This window comes from Lepisma saccharinum, chromosome 19 (genome assembly GCF_977018435.1).
Source record: "Lepisma saccharinum chromosome 19, izLepSacc3.1, whole genome shotgun sequence".
In the NCBI taxonomy this organism is placed as follows: domain Eukaryota; kingdom Metazoa; phylum Arthropoda; class Insecta; order Zygentoma; family Lepismatidae; genus Lepisma; species Lepisma saccharinum.
The window spans coordinates 28,828,711-28,849,205 of NC_139247.1; the positions used below are offsets into that span (position 1 = coordinate 28,828,711).

At 37.0% G+C, this 20,495-nt stretch overlaps 1 protein-coding gene across 1 annotated transcript; it reads right to left on the reverse strand.

The window, feature by feature from the left end:
• Window positions 1–991: 991 nt before the first annotated feature.
• Window positions 992–20,118, reverse strand: LOC146003092 (uncharacterized). The gene is made up of 2 exons (XM_083141264.1): window positions 19,405–20,118; window positions 992–1,502 (listed from the first exon to the last, which is right to left on the reverse strand). Exons 1-2 carry the CDS (start codon window positions 19,970–19,972, stop codon window positions 1,129–1,131), a joined length of 942 nt encoding a protein of 313 aa, XP_082997390.1. The 5' UTR covers window positions 19,973–20,118; the 3' UTR covers window positions 992–1,128.
• Between the last annotated feature and the right edge of the window lie 377 nt (window positions 20,119–20,495).

The following is a 20,495-nucleotide window of genomic DNA, read 5'->3' on the forward strand; positions in this document are numbered from 1 at the left end:
GTGAGTCCAGAATTTGCAATTATCAGCTTCGGTGATGTACAGGTCAGCGTTAACACCATACTAATCCAGAGATCTCTGGTTCGAGTTCTGGTCAGTCATTGTATTTTGTCCTATGCCAGTTACACATGTTCATCCTTCATAAGAGGCGACGTTATTAACGAAAAGGGAACTCGGGGCTAAGTTACTTTAACCGTTCTGTACTTCAGTTTTAAATTTTCCTTATTCAATGATCGACTAATGATCTCACCACCGATAGTTTCGACTTGGAGTGTCAGCCTCGGAGTGTGTACCTTTGCGAGTAAATGTGCATCGACTGCACCATCTACTCATTTTTCATTCGTTGGCTAGTGAAAAATGACTGAAAAATGCCACTTAATATGAAAGAAACAAATTCAAGAAATCTTTTTAGAATGGAAAATTAATGAAAAGTTTAGGAGCTCGATTATTGTATTGGAATCATGTTCTTAAATCATATTGTTTCCTATTAATGATTAAAACTGAAAGTGAAACTCCCAAACACGCAATACATAAGATGTGGACGAGTGTGGGTGTTCAAATTTCTCTTTATAATTGTGAAAAATGTTCCCCTAAGTACTAATTAATATTCGAAATATTATTATGTTTGACGGAAAAATATGCTACTTTCGTCTCACGATTGTCATTTGTTTATTGGTCTATATTTTATATTTTACCAACAGTTGATGCTTAAAAAAGAAAGGGAGAACCTTCCGTTGTAAATTGGATTGTTTTCAGGTAGATACTAACTAAAATGATTGAAAAATATCACTCTTATTGAAAAGTATCACTCTTATTGAAAAGCGAGTTTTCAATTATTTTCACTGCTGTTGTCTTCAAGTACACAACCAATAAGACCGTACGTCTAGATAACACGTAGACAACACATGTACACATAGATTACTTATAAATTATAAGCTCATAATGCGTGAATTTGTACAGTTTATAAATGAATGATAAATCAAGTCAAGAACAATTATTACAACAATGTTTAATTTATTTACAAAACTTACATTTTGTTTGGTAGGTATATTAAAATACAAAACACATTTATCTTAACAATAACATAAATAATCAATAAATTACTGAACGACGTTCATTACTAGAAAGTGATCATTGCGATCTAGCCTGCTGTCCTCTGAACGCAAGATTTTGAGCAAATTCTTCATCGGGCGCCTCCACCTCCAAACTTCTCCTGCCGTAGTGGCCCCCTCCGCCGTGGCCGCCCCCCATCCCCTCCGTGGCGTGGTCGTACGTGTAGCTGTGCGAGTACTGGGGGTGGCTGACGATCTCGTACGTCTGGTGTTCCGACGATTTGGATTTCTTCAGAGCGATCACCAACGATATCACTATGGATATCATACTTACTATTACGGCTTTAGCAGACATCGCGGCGAGGAATTTGTACGCAATGGCAGAAAGAGTAGCGTATTTCAATTTGATTCCGATTATGAGTGGCCAGATGTACTTCTTCATTTTCTTCATGCCTGCGAAAGACAAAAATAGTTTATATTATTTAAACGTATAATATCCTGAAATACGACCATTATATTTGGTTACCTTAACTGACATATTTTTACTTATTCGTGGAGCAAGACCGCTCATAGTGGCAGAGAAGGGGGGGATCGAGTGGGCAGAGCGAAGCAGTACAAGCTGCTGCGAGGGCTGGTAACTCCCTCCCTCCACGCAATTCCGTTCCCTCTCACGTGTTCATTGGTGTAGTCGTCTCGTGTCACAACTTGCACAGAGACTTTTTCTCGTTCGCCTGCTCCAGAGATAACTGAGACAGAGTATAGTACTAATGTTTCACAAAATACACAGACACACAATAGAAGAAATGTACGAAACTTTCTGAAATAATATATACAGGGTGTTCATAAAGTCCCCGTACCATTACAAAAACATAGCGCGCAAACTACATGCAATAGAACAATGCTGTTGATTGCAAAATGTGTATTATAAACTGCAACAAAAGTAAATAAACAAACCGTCACTATCGGTGTTATAATACACAGTTTGCAATCAACAGCATTGTTCTATTGCATGTAGTTTCCGAGCTAGTTTTTGTAATGGTACCAGGACTTTATGAACACCCTGTATATTACCGCTGAGCCAATATATCGGTGTCGGCTGATATCAGTAGTATCGGTATCCGAAAGTATCGGTTGTAATTTATTTACCGATAACAGCCGATACTTTCTCGGCATTTTGGTATTTCATGGGGTCTGCAAAAATGCCGAACGACAGTTTCGCCGAGTCTAAATATCCTGGGATTTTTTACAAATTATATTTTTATTTGAACCACTTTTATGCGAAAATACTGGATTTTTGATTACATATTTTAATACTCTGATCTAATTCTTGAATATTTTTAAGCAAAACTCTTGGTAAATTGATGCATATAATTGGAGTTAGAATACTTACAAACTAATATTAATCGATATTTTGAACATCCTTTAAATATTACATTTTGCAAGCATCGGTATCGGTATCGGCGGGAATCGGTAAGATTTGGTCATTTCTGAGTTCATTAAGAAAATGGATATTAGATGCTCTACTGTAGATAAATGTAGATAACTTGTTTTCGTGTTGTGTTCACCAATTTCAGAAGGCTTCACTGAGTCCAATGCAAATTGTATGACATGGCAATTTCACTCGAAAATTGAAGGATGGCACATTTTAATTTGTAATCCAAAATGTCACTTGCCATGTTTTACATTGGAGCCCTTCAATTATACTGTATATCTTAGAACTCTAAGATAGGATCGCTTGCTATGTATAAAACGTTACTATTGACTTTAAAGCATTCAGAAACAGGTGGAAAATGATGAAACATTTCCCGTCCGTGCCGAGAATTTTGCAGATAAAAATGTTCATAGATCAAGTTCATGTGTACATTCAAGTGTTCATATACCTAGGTATTAACATTTTAAATTCTGCACTCTGAAAACAAGAACATACTAAAGTGAATGCAGTTTCTTTTTTACAATGTGTCATTAACCATCATTGTTCTTTGTATATGTTAATACATTTTCGCCAAAAAGAAAAATCAACAGATATGCGATATACAAGGGTTGGAACTTAAATAGTGGCAACACTGCTGTGGAGACACTATGCAATGGAATGTAGTAGTGGCGCTGATAGCACACGTTGTTGACATACCTACCTTACCTCCGAGCAAATGGACTCGCCCGTCCCACGTCACAGGCAGGCGCACAAGCTAGGGAAACACGGTCACTTGTGAGCGAGCGGTCTAACGTGAAGGTCACTAAGTTTTCCAAACAGGAACAACGGAGTTGGATCAAGATTAAATGTGCCAGAGGTCGTACAGCACGACAGTGTCATCAAGGGCTTCAAGAGGCGTGCGGGGAATCGGCATTGCCGTACAGAACAGTGGCACGGTGGGTAAAAGCCTTCAACGAAGGTCAGCAAACTGTGGCAGACATGCATCGGGCAGGTCGTCCTAGCGTCTCTGAAGAAGAAGTGCAAGCTGCTGTTGCCGCGTTAGTGGCAGTGATCGAAGCATGACGATTCGTGAGCTCGCCCACGAAACCGGATTAGCGCATACGACTGTGCTTCGCATCCTGAAGGAACGCCTGGGCATGCGCAAAATTGCATCAGGATGGGTTCCGCATGAGTTGACGGAAATTCAGAAATGGGTGCGTTACGACGCTGCTCAGACGCACTTGGAGCGCTTTGAGCGCAAAGGTGAGGCTTTCTTACGCCGTATCGTAACACTGGATGAGACATGGGCCAGATCTTACGAGCCAACACTGAAACGCCAATCCAACGAATGGTGTCATTATGGGTCGCCGCGAAAGTCGAAATTGCGTCAGAGCCCCAGTGTGGTGAAAGTTATGGTGATTCTCGTGTTCGACTGTGATGGTGTTATCCTAACGCATTACGTTCCTCCACGGCAGACTGTCAATGCCCAGTATTACTGTTCATTTTTGGAGCATCAACTGCGACCAGCTTTGCGAAAGAAGCGGCGACACTTTCTGCGCAACCCACCCATCATTTTGCACGACAATGCACGGGCGCATACAGCGCAAGGTGTGGCTGCTCTGTTCGGTCGATGGGACTGGGAAGTACTGTACCATCCACCATACTCCCCGGACTAAAGTCCTTGTGACTTTGATTTGATTCCGAAGATGAAGGAACCACTTCGTGGCATTCGCTTCAAAAATGTTCCAGAGATTCAACAGGCAGTAGACCGCTCCATTCGCACCATCAACAGAACAGGATCTGATAACGGTATACTACGCCTTCCACATCGCTGGCAACGGGTTCTACACAACGCTGGTGACTAGTTTGAAGGACAGTAACAGGTACAAACATGTAACTCTTGTGTATCGGTTGTGAATAAATAGTTGCCACTATTTAAGTTCCAACCCTCGTATTTTACAGAAATTTCAATTAAAAACAAATTCATATTCTATTCGGAAAATTACATCGTTCAGTGAAAAATATTAACATGTCAAAACTGGCCAGCTCTAATTGGCAGCATAAATTCAAGTTCAAAATAAATATTGGATGTGTATAACGTTCATACAATGTTTACACCACAGCAGGTAGACAAATACGAAGAAGTAAATTTTACTGAAATATTTCAAATTTGAAACAATATATTTTTTAAGATTACATTTAAAAAGATCAAAGTTTTGAAAATTTTTTGCGTGTTTATTAGCGAAAATAAAGTTAAGGATGGGTCTTTTTCCCGACACGCTACTGATTTAGCCTCCCCAGCCGCTGGCGCAGTGGTAACGTCATCGCTTTGTAATCAAGACCTCCCTTCTTCGATATACAGGCACACAGTGCCTCAGATCTCACTTTAAACTGTAGGTCCATTTCTGGTTAGCCTATCTGTGCATCAAGAGGACTTAAAATAGAAACTAAACAACAAAAGGAGATCAAACCTTTTGATTTCATGATATGCTCCCTGAGGCTGTCGTTGTGTGTAGTATTGTGTTGAATTGTTTGCTTCGCGTGAGCAAGCGAAATGTGCCTACTAGTGAAACGGAATCACCACTCTCTCCGATGACCAACCTCCTTGGACGAGTGGTCAGGGTAACGCCCTACGAAGCCAGAGGCCCCAGCTTCGATTCCTTGTCAGGTTAATTGTGTTTATCCCATTAGAAATGGAAACTTACACATTAGTTCGTCATTCATCCTCTCCGTCGTGATTAAACCAAGTGGTGGAAGAGCGACGTAAAAACAAAACGTCGTAGGAAATCAAAACATAGTAGCCTACTATCAAGGTATCAAAAGCAACCAACGAACATTGAGTGTTGAGTAGATGACGATGACCTGTTCTGAACCTCACCGTATATCAGAAGGAAAACTGTTGACTGTTTGCAAGAGTACATTCACTTATAACATTTCAGTGTCTAAAAAATGGAAGAGCGGAGACAATAGTTATTTGCTGGTCAACAAGAAAACAAGAAAACTGCCCATGGCATGAGGGGGGAAAAGCAGCTCCCTCGAATTGTAATTTTTCTCAACATTGAGCTCGTCTCACTATTAGTTTTCAAGGTTTCATAAGAGCCCACAAGAAGAAAAACGAAAAATTTCAATTGCTTCATTTTACAAAATAGTATGTTCAAAACAAAAGTTACTTATGAGACCCACGTTAAAAACAAAATAATATAATTGAATACGATAATTGTATCGTACGTCACTCCGATATTGCCTAGCATATATTGACCATACTACAAACCTCTTAGATTATTGATAAAGTATTATTTATACTTGTTCGCTGCCATAAAATACAATGTTGTGTGTAGGTAATGTTATAAATTTACAATTTTCATGTACATTTTGCAATAACACATTTGGGTCTCCAGTATCTAGTTAACGTTTACATCTTCTAATGATTGACCCTCATGTGCATGTATTTTTAATTAGCGCAAATATTCTTATTGGTTACAATGTTGAATTTTCAGAATATTCTGTTTCTTTTATTTATTTTTCTAACAAATACACTTTATACGTGAAAAATACTATAAGCTTATATACAGTATCTATTCCACAGCTATAGGCTATGTTCCATTTGCTTCCCATACCAACAAATTGAAGTTGCCATTCGAGAATAAAACAGTAAAAAATCAATATTATTTTGTTCTTGTAAGGAGAATTGTTTTCGTGTTGTGAAGATCGTCCATGTACTGAGCAAATTCAGCTTCAGTAATAGTGTAGTAGCACTCTGGCAGCCTTAATTATCTATTTCAATAACTTCATCATTACTATAATTACTACTGCGACTCTCTACTTACCTTACTGTAGCTTACACTAGTCTTTAATCATTGGTACTCTCTCCCACTTTTTCAACTTTTAGAATGAGACGAATTAGTTAATACTCTGTTAGAGGCCTCAATTATTTTCTGAATAGCTAAAACATTCTTTCATCTGCTAGTAAATTTTGCTAATGATAGAGAGTGACATACAAGGTAACAATATTACAGTTTCTAACTGAAAATTGTATAAAAATTATTTTAAAAACACTCTTTTGTAGCTACAGAAACCATCTACAATCTAATTTGAGTCAACAATGTAAATAAAGAACATAAAGACATCAAATGACGTAAATGTGCATCACCGAAACATGTTAGCTACTCAAAACTTTGATTTCGTAACATAATACATTCAAGTAATATTAAATTTAATTTTTGAGTACTGGTTACCCAAATGTAAGTAACGAACGCGAATTATACTAAACAATTCTTACAGGCATTTAATCTGTAAATATCTGCATTTAATCACTAATCTGTAAATACCAAGTTTCACTAAAATACAAGTATGTAAAGCAATGTTGGGTGGTAGAAATGTGTTACCATCTACGTTGCACTGTATTGTAAAATATACAGTACACACATACTCAAACACTGCTAGTGCTAATTCCAACCTTGGTGTCTTTGTCTGTAAATAGCCTTTACTGTGGGGGAGCAGAGTCATCAGATCGGTTGTTATCACTAAAGAATCCTCTAATTCACCTAGTCAAACTTGTTAAAATGAAAAACACTGTACATTTCTAGCCTCACTATAATAATTTTTGTGGTCTTTTAAAAATTAATGTCGCCATTATATTCATATTATTGTAATGTGTTCCTTAATTTCACACTTGCCTAAAAAGAACTTACAGAAAATTACAACTTCCGCAAAATCCTTTTACGTAGGAAGAGAGAGACAGTCAAATATTATCATGCAAAACTGTTATTATATAACAAAGAAATCTTGCTTTCTGCGCACAATTCCAACTGGAGCTGAACAATCATGTCTTCTCAAAAAACTGTGTTATCGTAATAGAGTACACACGCCAGCAATGACTTTGACCATGTTTTATTGCTTATTATTTTAATATCATTCTAAAGTATAAAATACCATGACAGGTAATGTTACTTCCATGTAAAATTGTATAAGATTGCAGAGATTCTTGTGGGAGAACAGTCGTGTTAGTGTATAATGCGACCATTAACTAATTACTAACATATTTATCATGTATGTTACTTCCTAATTGGATGTGTATATAATTGTGTCATTATCTAAAATGTATTTCTCTGAATATGATTGAGACAAATAACTCTCTTTCTCTCTCTCACTACGCTATAATTAAAGATGATGATGGTGACGAATAACTAATAATGAGAACAATACTATGATCAAGGTCGTGTCCAGAGAGTGGGTCCAGTGATGATTTTACACATGATATTGCATAAGTTGTTAAAATTAATATGTGTGTATTTGTTTGTGTTCGATGTCTTTTTTTGATAGGGTTGAAATACACATAATAGCAAGAATTAAACCTACCTTCTGGACTTACTCCAAATTTTATTTCTGGATATACCATTGACTACAACGTTTGAAACTTTGATGTGTAAATAATACGTATGTAAATTATGCAGAGTGAATATTGAATTTCATGAATAGAGCAATAAATAATGACCCTACAAATGGGTTTTCCATTTTTTTTGCTAGATAATCCATTCTGCTACATAATAAACTTAGGGTAATTCATAAGACATTTTGATTGATCTGTTCATCTATCGTTCCGTGAAATAGATCGAATACTGCATTATCACTAATATTAATGCACACACATTTGCTGAAAAAAAATATATTTTTGGTAGCTAATATTTAAGTCGTAATTAAATAAATGCAAACATCTTTTGACACCATTTTGTTAAAAGTTATAATCACTGACAATAGACTTATTCTTTCAGGGATGATATTGGAGAAAAGAGCAAGGACAAACATCACTGGTAAGCAGTGGCGGCGCTTGGATTCCAAAACTGGGGCAAGGTGCCAACACTGAAGGGGGGAGTTTGCAAGGACGTTTACTTTCCCTTGGTAGATAAGGTTTAGCGTAGTGCAAGGGCAAAAGTGTCCCCCACGCCCCCGTTAATCGCCGCCACAGCTGGTAAGAACGAGTAGATGCACGAAGAGATTGAAGCAATTTTACTCCCTCATTCGTCTGCAGAAAGTAACGTATTGTACGGGACATGTTATAATTTTATTTTATGGGCCTCCCCGATAGCGCAGTCATAGATAGAGTCTTTGCCTTATAATCAAGGGGTCCCTGGTTCGATACACAGTTGGAGGCACACAGTGGTTCGGATGTCACTTTAAACTGTAGTTCCAGTCCCGATTAGCCTTACTGAGCACCAACCCAATAAATCAATTAATTTGAATAACTTTGGTTTTGATGTGGACTAATACAGATCAATACTATGTCTTCATCTTTTACTATAGTTTACAGTTTTTGATTGCACTGCTGGCAGGATTCACCATGACTGTAAATATGCTAATATGACAGGAATTATATTATTTGATTTTACAACTATTTACATTTAATTGTGATTTCACTCTCATAGCATTAAAACGCCCTTGAATGGCGTCTCAAACAGAAATGGCTTTTTTTTTTGCAAGTCCTGTAGCTTAGAGAGAAATGACGATCTTTATAATTTCTCTTTGAATAGAAGCCACCTGTGGCTTCAATTCAAAGCAAATCGATGAAAAGTGAAACTGAAATATTCAGTGAGGCATAAATATAATAAGTGAAAGAAAAAGACCAAATTTTGATTTAAAGGTGCAATTTTGGCACCTGTTTTTCTAGCACTTCTAGGCACGAGGCTACTGGGCCAAGACATAAATCTTGACCACTTATCAAAATTGTTTTACTGGACTAATCGTGTACATTATACAGAGTCCGTCAAAAAAATGTATACACAATTTAATGAACACTAATTCTTTTTTGTGTGTTAGTACTGAACTAAATTACATATCAGAGGTTTAATACAAGCATTCTGCACCTGTTCACAGGTTTAATACAATCGTTCTGCACCTTCATGTTAAGTTACTTGAGGTGTTCAAAATTGCTGGTGTTAGCGGCCAGACACATACCACAATGGCGAATGGTTGCTTGAACAACATTGGTCAATGTGTCCGCGGAGATTTCTGCACATGCTGTTGAAATTTCTTCACGAAGGGCGTCCAGCGTAGGTGGTTTCCTGCAATACACAACATCCTTCAAGGTCCCCCAAAGGTAAATGTCCAGCGGTGTTAAATCTGGTGAACGTGGTGGGAACTCATATGCACCTTTTCGTCCTATCCAGTGTCGAGGCAGATTCTCGTCTAGGAAAGCTTGCACGCCTCGGTGGTAGTGTAGTGGGTGCCCCCTCTTGTTGGTAGAATAACTCACGGTTTCTATGAAGTTCACGTCTAGTTGGCAAAATTGATGTGCGTAGCATTTCCAGTAACCTGGCGCCAGTAACTGTACCTTCAAAGAAGATGACAGTCCACACCAGACAGTAACACCCGGGAAATTGACTGCCTTGTCGACATGAACGTGAGGATTTTCTGGTGCTCAGTAAACACAATTATGACGATTCACTGTACCGTTTAGTTTGAATTGGGCCTCATCAGACAACAGAATCTTCGTCACAAACTCTTCATCCTCACCTGCCACACGCTGAAACCATTCGCAGAACTCCTTGCAGCAATCAGGATCATCCTCATTTAATGCGTGCATTAATCTTAGTACGTACACTTTCCACTTGGCGGTTTTCAGAATGCGTCGTACACTTGCACTGCTAACCCCTATCTCACGAGCACATTCTGTAGCAGACTTCTGAGGCGATGTTGCAAACTTTTCTAAGACCATAGGCGAAGAAGCAGGACTTGTAGCTGTACGAGGTCTTAATGATTTTCCTTTGTGCACATCACAAATGGTACCATACGTCTCAAACTTATCACAAAGCCGTTTAACTGTCAAGCGTGTTGGAGGTTGTGTTGCAAACTCACGCCCCCACACACGTTGAACTTCAGCGACATTTTCAAACTTGAACCACCACTTTAAAATTAGCTTCCGTTCCTCAAACGTCAGGCGTGCAGCAGCCATTTTGATTCACTATTATACGTCACGTGTTCGTCAAGAGAGCCATACGGGTATCGACATCTGTTGAGAAAACACCATACTACATGTTCCGCAGATAATTCAATGCAACTCGAAAAACAATACGCAGATACCATCACTTAAAGATTGTATATATTTTTTTTGACGGACTCTGTATGTAAAAACTGAAGCTATCGACGACCATATCAGGAAGTATTCAGTAGACTACCAAGAACATGTCATGTGATTTTGAGGTGGGTGGTGTATGACTCTTGCTGTTGTCCAGGTATTTTTTTCATATTGTCTCAATGATGTTCATTACATATTTGGCACCAGCTTATGTTCTCCCTGTAACAGATTGAGGAAAGTAAAAAATGGAAGAGAGAGAGAGAGAGAGAGAGAGAGAGAGAGAGAGAGAGAGAGAGAGAGAGAGAGAGAGAGAGAGAAACTTGAACTGTGTTCAAATGCTTCTTTTTTTGTTGATGTTGAGTTTGTGTTTTAAGTCTACTTTATGCACAGTAAGGCTAATCGGGACTGGTTCTACAGCTTAAAGTGGGACCCGTACCACTATGTGCCTCCACCGGGTATCGAACCCGGGGCCCATTGATTACAAGGCGACGCTACCACTACGCCATCGGGGAGGTCCATGTGCTCAATTGCAAACCCTTCTTTAAAGGCCCTGAAGTTTTGCAAAAGCCTATGCGTTTATTGGCGCCTATGGGACATATTTTAAACTTCGAAACAAAGCAGAATAAGGGTCTTTAGGATATAACTGTGGAGATACGTCGGCCGTCTTCCTTTTGAAGCAGGTTAATGAATGATTCCAATGGAGTGTGTCAAGATTGCGTTCCAAATGCGTAACGGCACGCACGCTCTCAGGCTTTTTATATCACTCCAGACTCTCCAATTCATTCAAAAACTGCTGAAAGAAACGTTGATTTAGTTCACTGCATCGAGGGCAACATCGTTATTGCAGACAGCACTGAATTTATATTTCGACAACTGTATTGTCTTTGACTCGACCTACAGTTTAAAGTGGAACCCGCGCCACTATGTGCCTCCTCCGGTTATCGAACCCGGGATCACTTAATTAAAAGGAGACGACGTTAGCACTTCGTCATACATATTTTTATATTTGTCATAAATTCTACACACGTAATCAAACTATTATTATTATTTATGATTATGCTAGAATTTATTTATAAATATTTAATTTCATAGGTTCATGTTAATTCATGCATAACATCTTAAATACTGTAAAAGGTATTTACGAGGAAAATTACTTGGCTAAGGGAATTGACTTTAAAAATACCAGAACATGATTTCACGAAGGTTGAGAACCATTTCTCTAGTGTTTAGGTATTCGCTTTATTCAGGCTGGAAAGTCTAGCGTATACAGTTTGAGGTCAGTTCATATTATTTCTCAGTTTTCTCATGCACAACATGCCTCTCCCGAGTTTCAATAACTTGCACAATTTTTTTCAACGCGATTTACATGTAACAATGTCTCTTGTTACGTTTATTTCGGGTGACTAATAAACTGATTAATGCAATTATATCGGTACCATCATGCGAACTGAGCAAAGAAACAAGTGTTGCTTGCCGCGTGTCGCATGCATCTTGTCTGTTCGGTGTGAATCGGTCGTGTCGCGTGTCACATGTCCCGTGTCGCCTGTCTCTTCGGTGTGAATTCTCCATAAAATTCACTATCCATCTATGTTTCATCAAAATGTAAATTTTACATTGAAACCATTGGATAACAGACTTTTCGATCATTGTACAGATCTAACACCTTTCAGGTTTCACCATCATTTATCCATGTCTTCTTTAAGAATGTATATTAAATGTCAAGTTCAGAAATTAGACATATTTTGTTAACTGCAAACATTAAGTGAGGGATTCAAATTGTGTCCATTACCAAACAAATAGCTAGCTTGTTAGGGGATCAAGTCTTCTTGACACGATTTTGCATTGTCTATAAAATAATTCTACTGATTAGATAATGTTTAAATGCCTACGAATTGACAAAGAAAGAATAAACACTATTGACGACGAATATACTGCAATTATATTTCTCTACATATAAACGTATCCTTTATGCACTGTATGAATTAAGCTTCTTGCTTTGTGGGGATGACCAGTCATTGGCTTATTTGTGATTTCATTTTGGGAGGTAGGTATTTTTGTTACTAAAATTTGTATATACGTTACGAGTCCGTAAACTAAACCATTGCCTCCTCCGTGGCCGTGCTGTCTAAAGCGCTGTACTTTGGACTATGACTGGGGGACGGCATGGGTTCGAGTCCGCCTGGTTTCAGTCTCTGGGTTTTCGGTCTGCATATAGGACCGGTGGCAACCCACCATCGTGAGGAAATTGGGGACCTACGAGCGAGTAGCGTAACCCGGTCACTGATATCTCCTATAACGACTGAGGGTTCGACGTGCTGACCCCAAGTCACCCAATTACCTGTTGAAGAACTCCACATCTCTAAGTAGGATTGTGGGAGAGAGACTGGCAGTCGGGAGATGGGTTATCTCATTTTTAAAGGTGTTCTATGAAATATACCAGAGGTGGCCAAACTTACAGTATACCATGCAGATCTTGCATTTGCCACTCCGCCTTAACTTAACTCCCCTTCCCAGATTATATATATATATATATATATATATATATATATATATATATATATATATATATGGTAATGTATTTTACATGCATTTAAATAGTTTTAAAGAAGAGCTGTGTTTTAAAGGAAATCTGAAATTAGTAAACAAAGAAAGGAAGGAGTTCATGGTTGTTCGAAAAGGGTCAGGGAGAGATACGTCTACCTGGAAATTGAATGGCGACTGAATAGCAAATTTATTACATATAATTTACTTTCAGTACCAACATACTTCATTGTCCAGCGACTTTGCGCGTGCCATGGGTTGGTCATTCTTCTCTACACTGAAGTCACCAATATTCGAACCAACAAGTTCATAATTGCAGTAAATGCAATTTATTTGTGACACCTTAAACAACGGCTCAACTTTAATACAAAATTCTTAATTTTATTTATGTACAATTTTGATGGTGCCTACATATATTGTTCTTTATTTCCAAATCTGAGAAAATAAATAATGGCTTAGAGTTGAGCTAATAATTTTAGTAAAATGGGGTAACAGATTCAATTCCCAGTGGAGGTCTTTCTTGAGGATGGTGGAATCCCGACCAGAGAGTGTACCTAAAACTGGTTTTAATATAAGCTTACAATATTTAATATTAAATAAAATAATGTAGTTATATTTTAATTCGGAACCAAAATCTGAAACACAATTTCCAGCAACAAGTAGCCTACTGATTTTCTAAAAAGTATTAGAATGGGAAGAATTGTCTGTTAATTTGCCAACACATTAAATTATAGACATTATTGAAGAAACCTGTTTCCCTGTGATGCTAAAGGTACATATAACGTCCTAGTTAGCATATCATTTTAGTCCATAAAGTTTGCTGATTAGTAAGCAATTATTGATGAATGCCAAAAAAATGCTTTCATGGCACAGAGGGTAACTTTACCATTACCGTTACAGAATACTGACTTCCGTGCAGTAAATGAAGATTCAGCTTGCTCTTAGTAATAAAGATTCGTTATCGACAGTATTCGGAAACATTCCACATCGAAGCAACCAATTTAGCCTTACTCTTTGCGTATCACGGTATGTGGAGCATGAAGATTGCCCCAAAGACGATTCGTGGTGATGTCATGAGCCCTTGAAATACGTTCAGGTTATGTTAACACAAGCATTAAATCTGCTTTCTCTTTAAGGTCGTTCATTGTTTTTGTCCCTCTTGTGTATGTATTTTAGCTAACGTAGCTATGAAGGTTAATCATTCATAAAGATGAATGATGAATACATGATATAGTGGATTAAACAAACAAAAGGAATATCCAGAAAGCGAACACTTTTTCGTATTTAACATATTTTGATATGAAAACAGACATCTTTACAAACGTCTATTTTAATAATAATGAAGTAACAGTTACTCGAAAGATAAACTTTTAAATTTAAAATATGTATTTGTATATTTTACATTGTTTCTCTGTCTCTTCAGACCATTCGTGACATCAAATAGACGCCAATAAATAAAAATATTAATAGTAATGAATATCCATGATTTATTGCAACAATAAATAGCAAAACAAAAGATACCTCAGTGTGTCATTCGCAATTTATGTTATATATTATAGGAACAGCTTGTTAGTAAATATTAAAATATTCTAATAAATTACATCCTAATCCACTATCTCGCACTACAGGTGTTATCAGATAGAGTACTAACTTTCATAGTTATTTAAAAAATGGGTATATTTCTAAAGGCATTTTTAAGGAGGTGAAATGAGTAAATTTCAGGTCATTCCATGAAAAGTAGCCAAGGAATTAATTATATGTAAAATTATATATTTTTATTGACCTGATCTGAAGGTCAAAATAAACTTACTTCAATTTTTAGTAACTTTTACTTACGAGTAGCGGACATTTTTATTTTGTCGCGCTTGTCAATTTATGCTATTTCAGAACAACTTTTTCAGAAACTTTAGCAACATTTTAGTGCAATATAAATATTCTGAATTTCATCCAATGATGAAAATTCTACATAATTTCAGATTTCGTTTTCAGAAAACTGAATTTTTGCATCAGTTCTTTTCTTTCATTTGAGACATGAAGGGGTGAATAGATGGGTCTTGCAGTTGAATACTTCGGCCTGTACAGGGAGTTCAAAATGAAAAAGAGAAAATAAAATTTCGAGGGCTCAACATCTCTGTGGGAAAACACGAAAAATTATGAATATTGGAACGCAGTTACTATTACCTAAATAACAGTTAAACCTTGTAAATTTTAGACTAAATGTGGCAATATGATATGGCAGATAGAAATATATATTTGAAAAATTATTTGCAGAATTTTTTAAACTCTTGGATATAAATTAAATATAATTTCAAAATAATTAAGTCTAAGTATTAACAATAAAAATACAATATTTTGCTTTTCATGTGAGGTAACAGAAATGCACTATATCAACAGTAATAATTAACATAATAATGAAAACAATTAAAAATAAGCAGTTTTATTTTAAATGACTTGTTGATGATCAAAACAACTCCTAGAGATACTTACTGTTGAGGAAACGTACGGGATGCAAGAAGTATTCAGTTATCGCGAGTGAAGCAATTAATTCATCTCCACGATTTCTTCAATGCCTCTGTATTAGAAGAATGGTCTACGTATTGCACTTTTAAGTATAAATTATGGTATAAAATCATCAGGATATTTTCAAGCTTCAGATCTACATGAAGATATGAAATGAATTTCAGATGCTTCATTATCTCAATATCTAATTAAAATTCCACATGAATCATTTACATTTCAGACTACATTGAAGACTTTTATTTTCGCCAAGGAGGAAAACATGATCATTGGAAAGTTTAGAAAGAATTAAGGCTCAATTCCAGAAACTTGTTCAACTGCCAACAAGTGCTAGAACACTAAATGGAAAATAATGGTATGCCGAAGTTTGAATTAATGTTTCAAATTTATGAGTATAACGTTCAAACATTCGTGAATTATTGTCAGAACATCGTGTTATTGTAAGCTGATACACGTTAAATTGGGTTTGTGTGTAGTCAAGAAGTAAACACTATTAAGCTAACATTAGAGAGATGGTACTTAGCTTAACTTCAGATTCATGAATGTGTGCATCTACGTTCCCACGTTCAAACTGATCAGATTGTTCCACTAGTGACTGTCCTTTCATGTTATTACGTACATATATTATTTCCAAGTAGCAACTTATCTTTTAGTGTACTTTCTTTATATAAGTAACTTTGATCACTATAAGATAACTTAGGCACTAATATATTTTGAACTGGACAATCATCAATAAGTTATACAAAAAAACCATACTTATTTTAATGTATTTCATTATTATTTTGATTTTAATTACCTTTGGTGTAATGCATTGATTTTAGCTTGTATTAACAGAAAGTTTAGTATAGTTATTGTTAATACTTAAAATGACTTATTTTTAAATTATATTTAATTTATATCCACCAGTTTAAAGAATTCTGCAAATAATTTTTCCCATACTTGCTCTGCCAAATCCTATTACGTCATCGAGTACGAATTTAAGATATTTACCGCATATTATATCTATGTGGTAGTAACTACATGACAAAGCATAGTATTTTTCTGGTATCCTAAAGAAATATCATGTCCGCAAATTTTAAGAAAAAAACCTTGTCAAATTTAGCACTTCGTGCAGGTCGGAGTGTTCAAGTGTTAATCTAAGTCACTCATTCATACCTCTCTAAGATCCCAATTACACCCCTCACTCTCTAGGTTCCTGAAAATAATTATTTCAGAATTATTTTTGTTTTTAAAATTTAAATCCTGGTATTAAGCTGAAATTTCATATTTAAGGATGAAATTCATAATACTCAATTTAATTTTAATACTCAATTTAATAAATACGCATATTTAATAAGTATTATATTTTTATAATACTAGTATGTATGAATGTGTTGTAAAGATAGCGTAAATAACATAAACATATTGCGTGTATTTCTCTGTGGTTTGGAATTTAATATATACGCTTGTTGTGTTCCCGGAATATTTATATATTTAAAACAACTACGGACAGTAATGAAAATATTATTTCTTACAACCATACTATAATGATAATTTTTCAAACAAACTTAGCATTTCATAAGTAGTATATGCGATGAAAAGCATTCATTTTGGCTGTTTTATTGGAGGCCATTGTGATATTCTTTGGTTTCACAGCTATTGATATAATTGCTTTAATTATTTGTTTCATTAAAATGTGAGGCTGGGAAATATGTTATCGTTTCCAAGTTCTTCAATATTTCTTGTCAACACAACTCATATGAATACAGTTTATTCCATTGTATTTAAAAGAAATCAACTTTATACTGTGATGTTACATTAACCCCTAGAGTGACAAGCATTTTATATATTTTCTTATCCTGCAGTCGAACTCCGTGGCAGGATGGTAAGCACTGTCCCCTATGACGCCAAGGGTACCGGATTCGAATCCCGGTATGGGCATGGGTATTCTTTGTGAGTGTCCCTTCATCAATTTCATTATTTAATCACTCATCCTGATCTTCGCGATTAGCCAAAAGGGGCAGAAAAGCGAAGTAAAATAAATCAAATCAATCAAACCATATAGCTTATAAGGGAAGAACACACACGCACGTACACGCACATACACACCATCATACACATGAATGAATGATTTAAAAATATATATTTATGTAGGAAATTTCATACTATTCAAAAGTAGATAGTTTATATTTCAATAAATTGGTCGTCCCCATGGCCGAGTAGTTAGCACATAGCGCTACGATGCCAGGTGTCCCGGGTTCGAATCATAGGCGCCGACTCCATGGGGCTTGGGGTGGCTCGAGCCCCTCCAATGTTAACGATGTAAGGGGCAGAGCCCCCAATAATTTTGCTTAAGAGGATCTATTGTATTATTTTGTTTCTCTTGTAAAGTTTACTTTGAATTGTGCCACATGAACTTAACTTTAAATACATTTGAAATGTTCTAGACCATCAACTTTGGAGGGCTGAGACCGCTAAACAATCCACTTTGGGGGGACTATGACCAGAGACAGCAAAACCCATGACTTATTACTATTTACTAAGTATGTAATTATGAGTATTGTTAAATTTGTTACTAAAAAGAGTTTCAAAAGACGATGTGAATGAACTAGGGTAGTGTATGGGACGTTCGGGCTACAAATGGCTCTCACATGACATTCAGAACGAGATCATTGATATATTAGGGAAATCTGTTTTACGCTCCGTGGTAGCAGATATCAAAAGTCGGGAATATTTTGCTATTATGGTTGACGAAACTTGTGACATACCCATCCATGGACAATTAATATTCTGCAATCGAACTGTGAATAAAAAATTTGATATTTTTGAGGAATTCATGGGCTTTTATGAGATTTCGAACACTGAGGCCAAAACTTAAAAAAGGGAGAGAGTGAGTTATTCATTAATTTATTTCAGTAATCAGAGCCCCCCCAAATAATTTTGACAAGTCGGCGCCCCTGGTTCGAATCCTGGCATGGGCATGAATGTTTATGTGTATCCATTCATCAATTTCATGAAATCATCACTCATTCGCAAATTAGCGATTAATTTGATTGATTGATTTAGTTTATTTTACTTCGCGTTTTGTGCCTCTTGGCTAATTTTCGAAGATGGGGATGAGTGATGAAATGATGAAATTGATGAATGAACATTTTAAAACAACCAAGTCCGAGCGGGATTCGAACCCGGGACCCTTGGCGTCGCGCAAATTAGCGAAAAGTGGCACAAAAAGCGAAGTAAAATATAGCAAATCAATCAATGAATCCAATAAATTGAATGTAACGTTTCCAATTTTTTATCACAATAATAAAAAAAAAACTCCTGGTGGATTTGGGAGGGGAGGCTACAGTCTTTCCCTTCAGTACATTGTTTGGTTAGCTAAAGTTGATGTACTATATTACAACTGCGTAAAAAGACGTGCCTAATCTGGAACATGTGGCAATGAAAAGAAGACATTCTTGTGAAAAACTAAAAGTCGCCTATAAAACCAAAGTCATTTTGAAATGGGAGTGCATAATGTTCAAATTTCTGAGCAGCAACATATGCAACTACGTATACAGTTTCTTTTTGTTACTAAACACACAGATGAAGGTAATAAATTATAGTCTTATTGCACATTAAGAACTTGCATTAATTGCAAAAGCACCTGATATGCTTAATGCCCACTGAGTTCTGTTCTGAGCTTTCCCTGTAGTGGGCGTTACACCATTTGATTTCAATAGAAGCAGGCAACAGAAGTTCTGTTACCGCGTTTCCCCGCGTCTCAGTGAGCGTTAAGCTTTATATACATATGGGGAGTGTTACGGTTAGGTAGAAAACAATATAGATAACATTACCTTTTCCTCCAAATCCGAATAAGAAATCGTTTTTCCCTCGCCCACTTGGCTGTTCAGCGAGTTCCAGATTGAGGTCCATCGATTCTGCGTCCTTAAGGTTCCTTGTGAGCTTCAAGGCAGCGCCCGGATATATTGCAGACAGGTCCAGCTTCATGGTGTGGGAGTCGAGGAACTTGTTGATGCTAGCAAACAGCTTGCCATTCAAGCTGCTGTCTCCACCGCCTGAACTTCTTGGGATACTAGCTTCGAAGTCCTCATCGGACATAGCACGACCACTCTCAACATCCTCGCGGTAATTGCTGTTTCGAACGAACGACAAACTATCAACCACACTCAGATCACTGGCCCTAGCGGCTCTTTCGAACACTGTAATCGCCCTGGCTTTGACGCACGATACGAAATCTGTCTGTATGCACTCGGTTAGTATGTTGTAGACAACGTTCCAGTTGCCTTCGAATGTCGATTGTTCTTCCGTCCTGTCCGACGACCGCTGCTGGTACACTGTCTCAGGGTATGCCGCTACCATGCTGGTAGTGAGGCACACCACCGCTGCCAAGCTGATGATCATAGTTGAATGCCGAAAAACCCGGTTACAGTTCACCCCCCTGCAGGTGTGATCTTTGATATAAACGCAGAACAGGGAACGAACCGTTTTTCTCAGCTCCACGATAACAAATGGCCAACTTAGACTTTCACAAAGTCTTTTTGTACCGCTCCTCGATAAGGTAGAAATTAGTACAGGCCTGAAGAGCACACACACACACATACAAACACACACGCTCGTCTTGCTATATGGGGCAGAAAGTTTTAAAGGGGGCGTGATTTCTTCTTTTTTGGAACGAACGATGAAAATTATTCTCACTTTATCCCACAAATCCCCCTGAGCGTGAAAGTCTACCGGTGTTGTCTTGTTAGATATATCATTACATCAACCACTGGAAGGCCCTCGCGGCCAGGGTTGCCAAATGCCAGAGGACAAACACGCTAGATTCCAGCTTAAAAGTCACCAGAAAAGCAAAGTTATAAAGTCACCAGAAAAGGCGCTACATCATAAAGAAGTGAATTATAGCGTAACATAATGTATTTTCCTT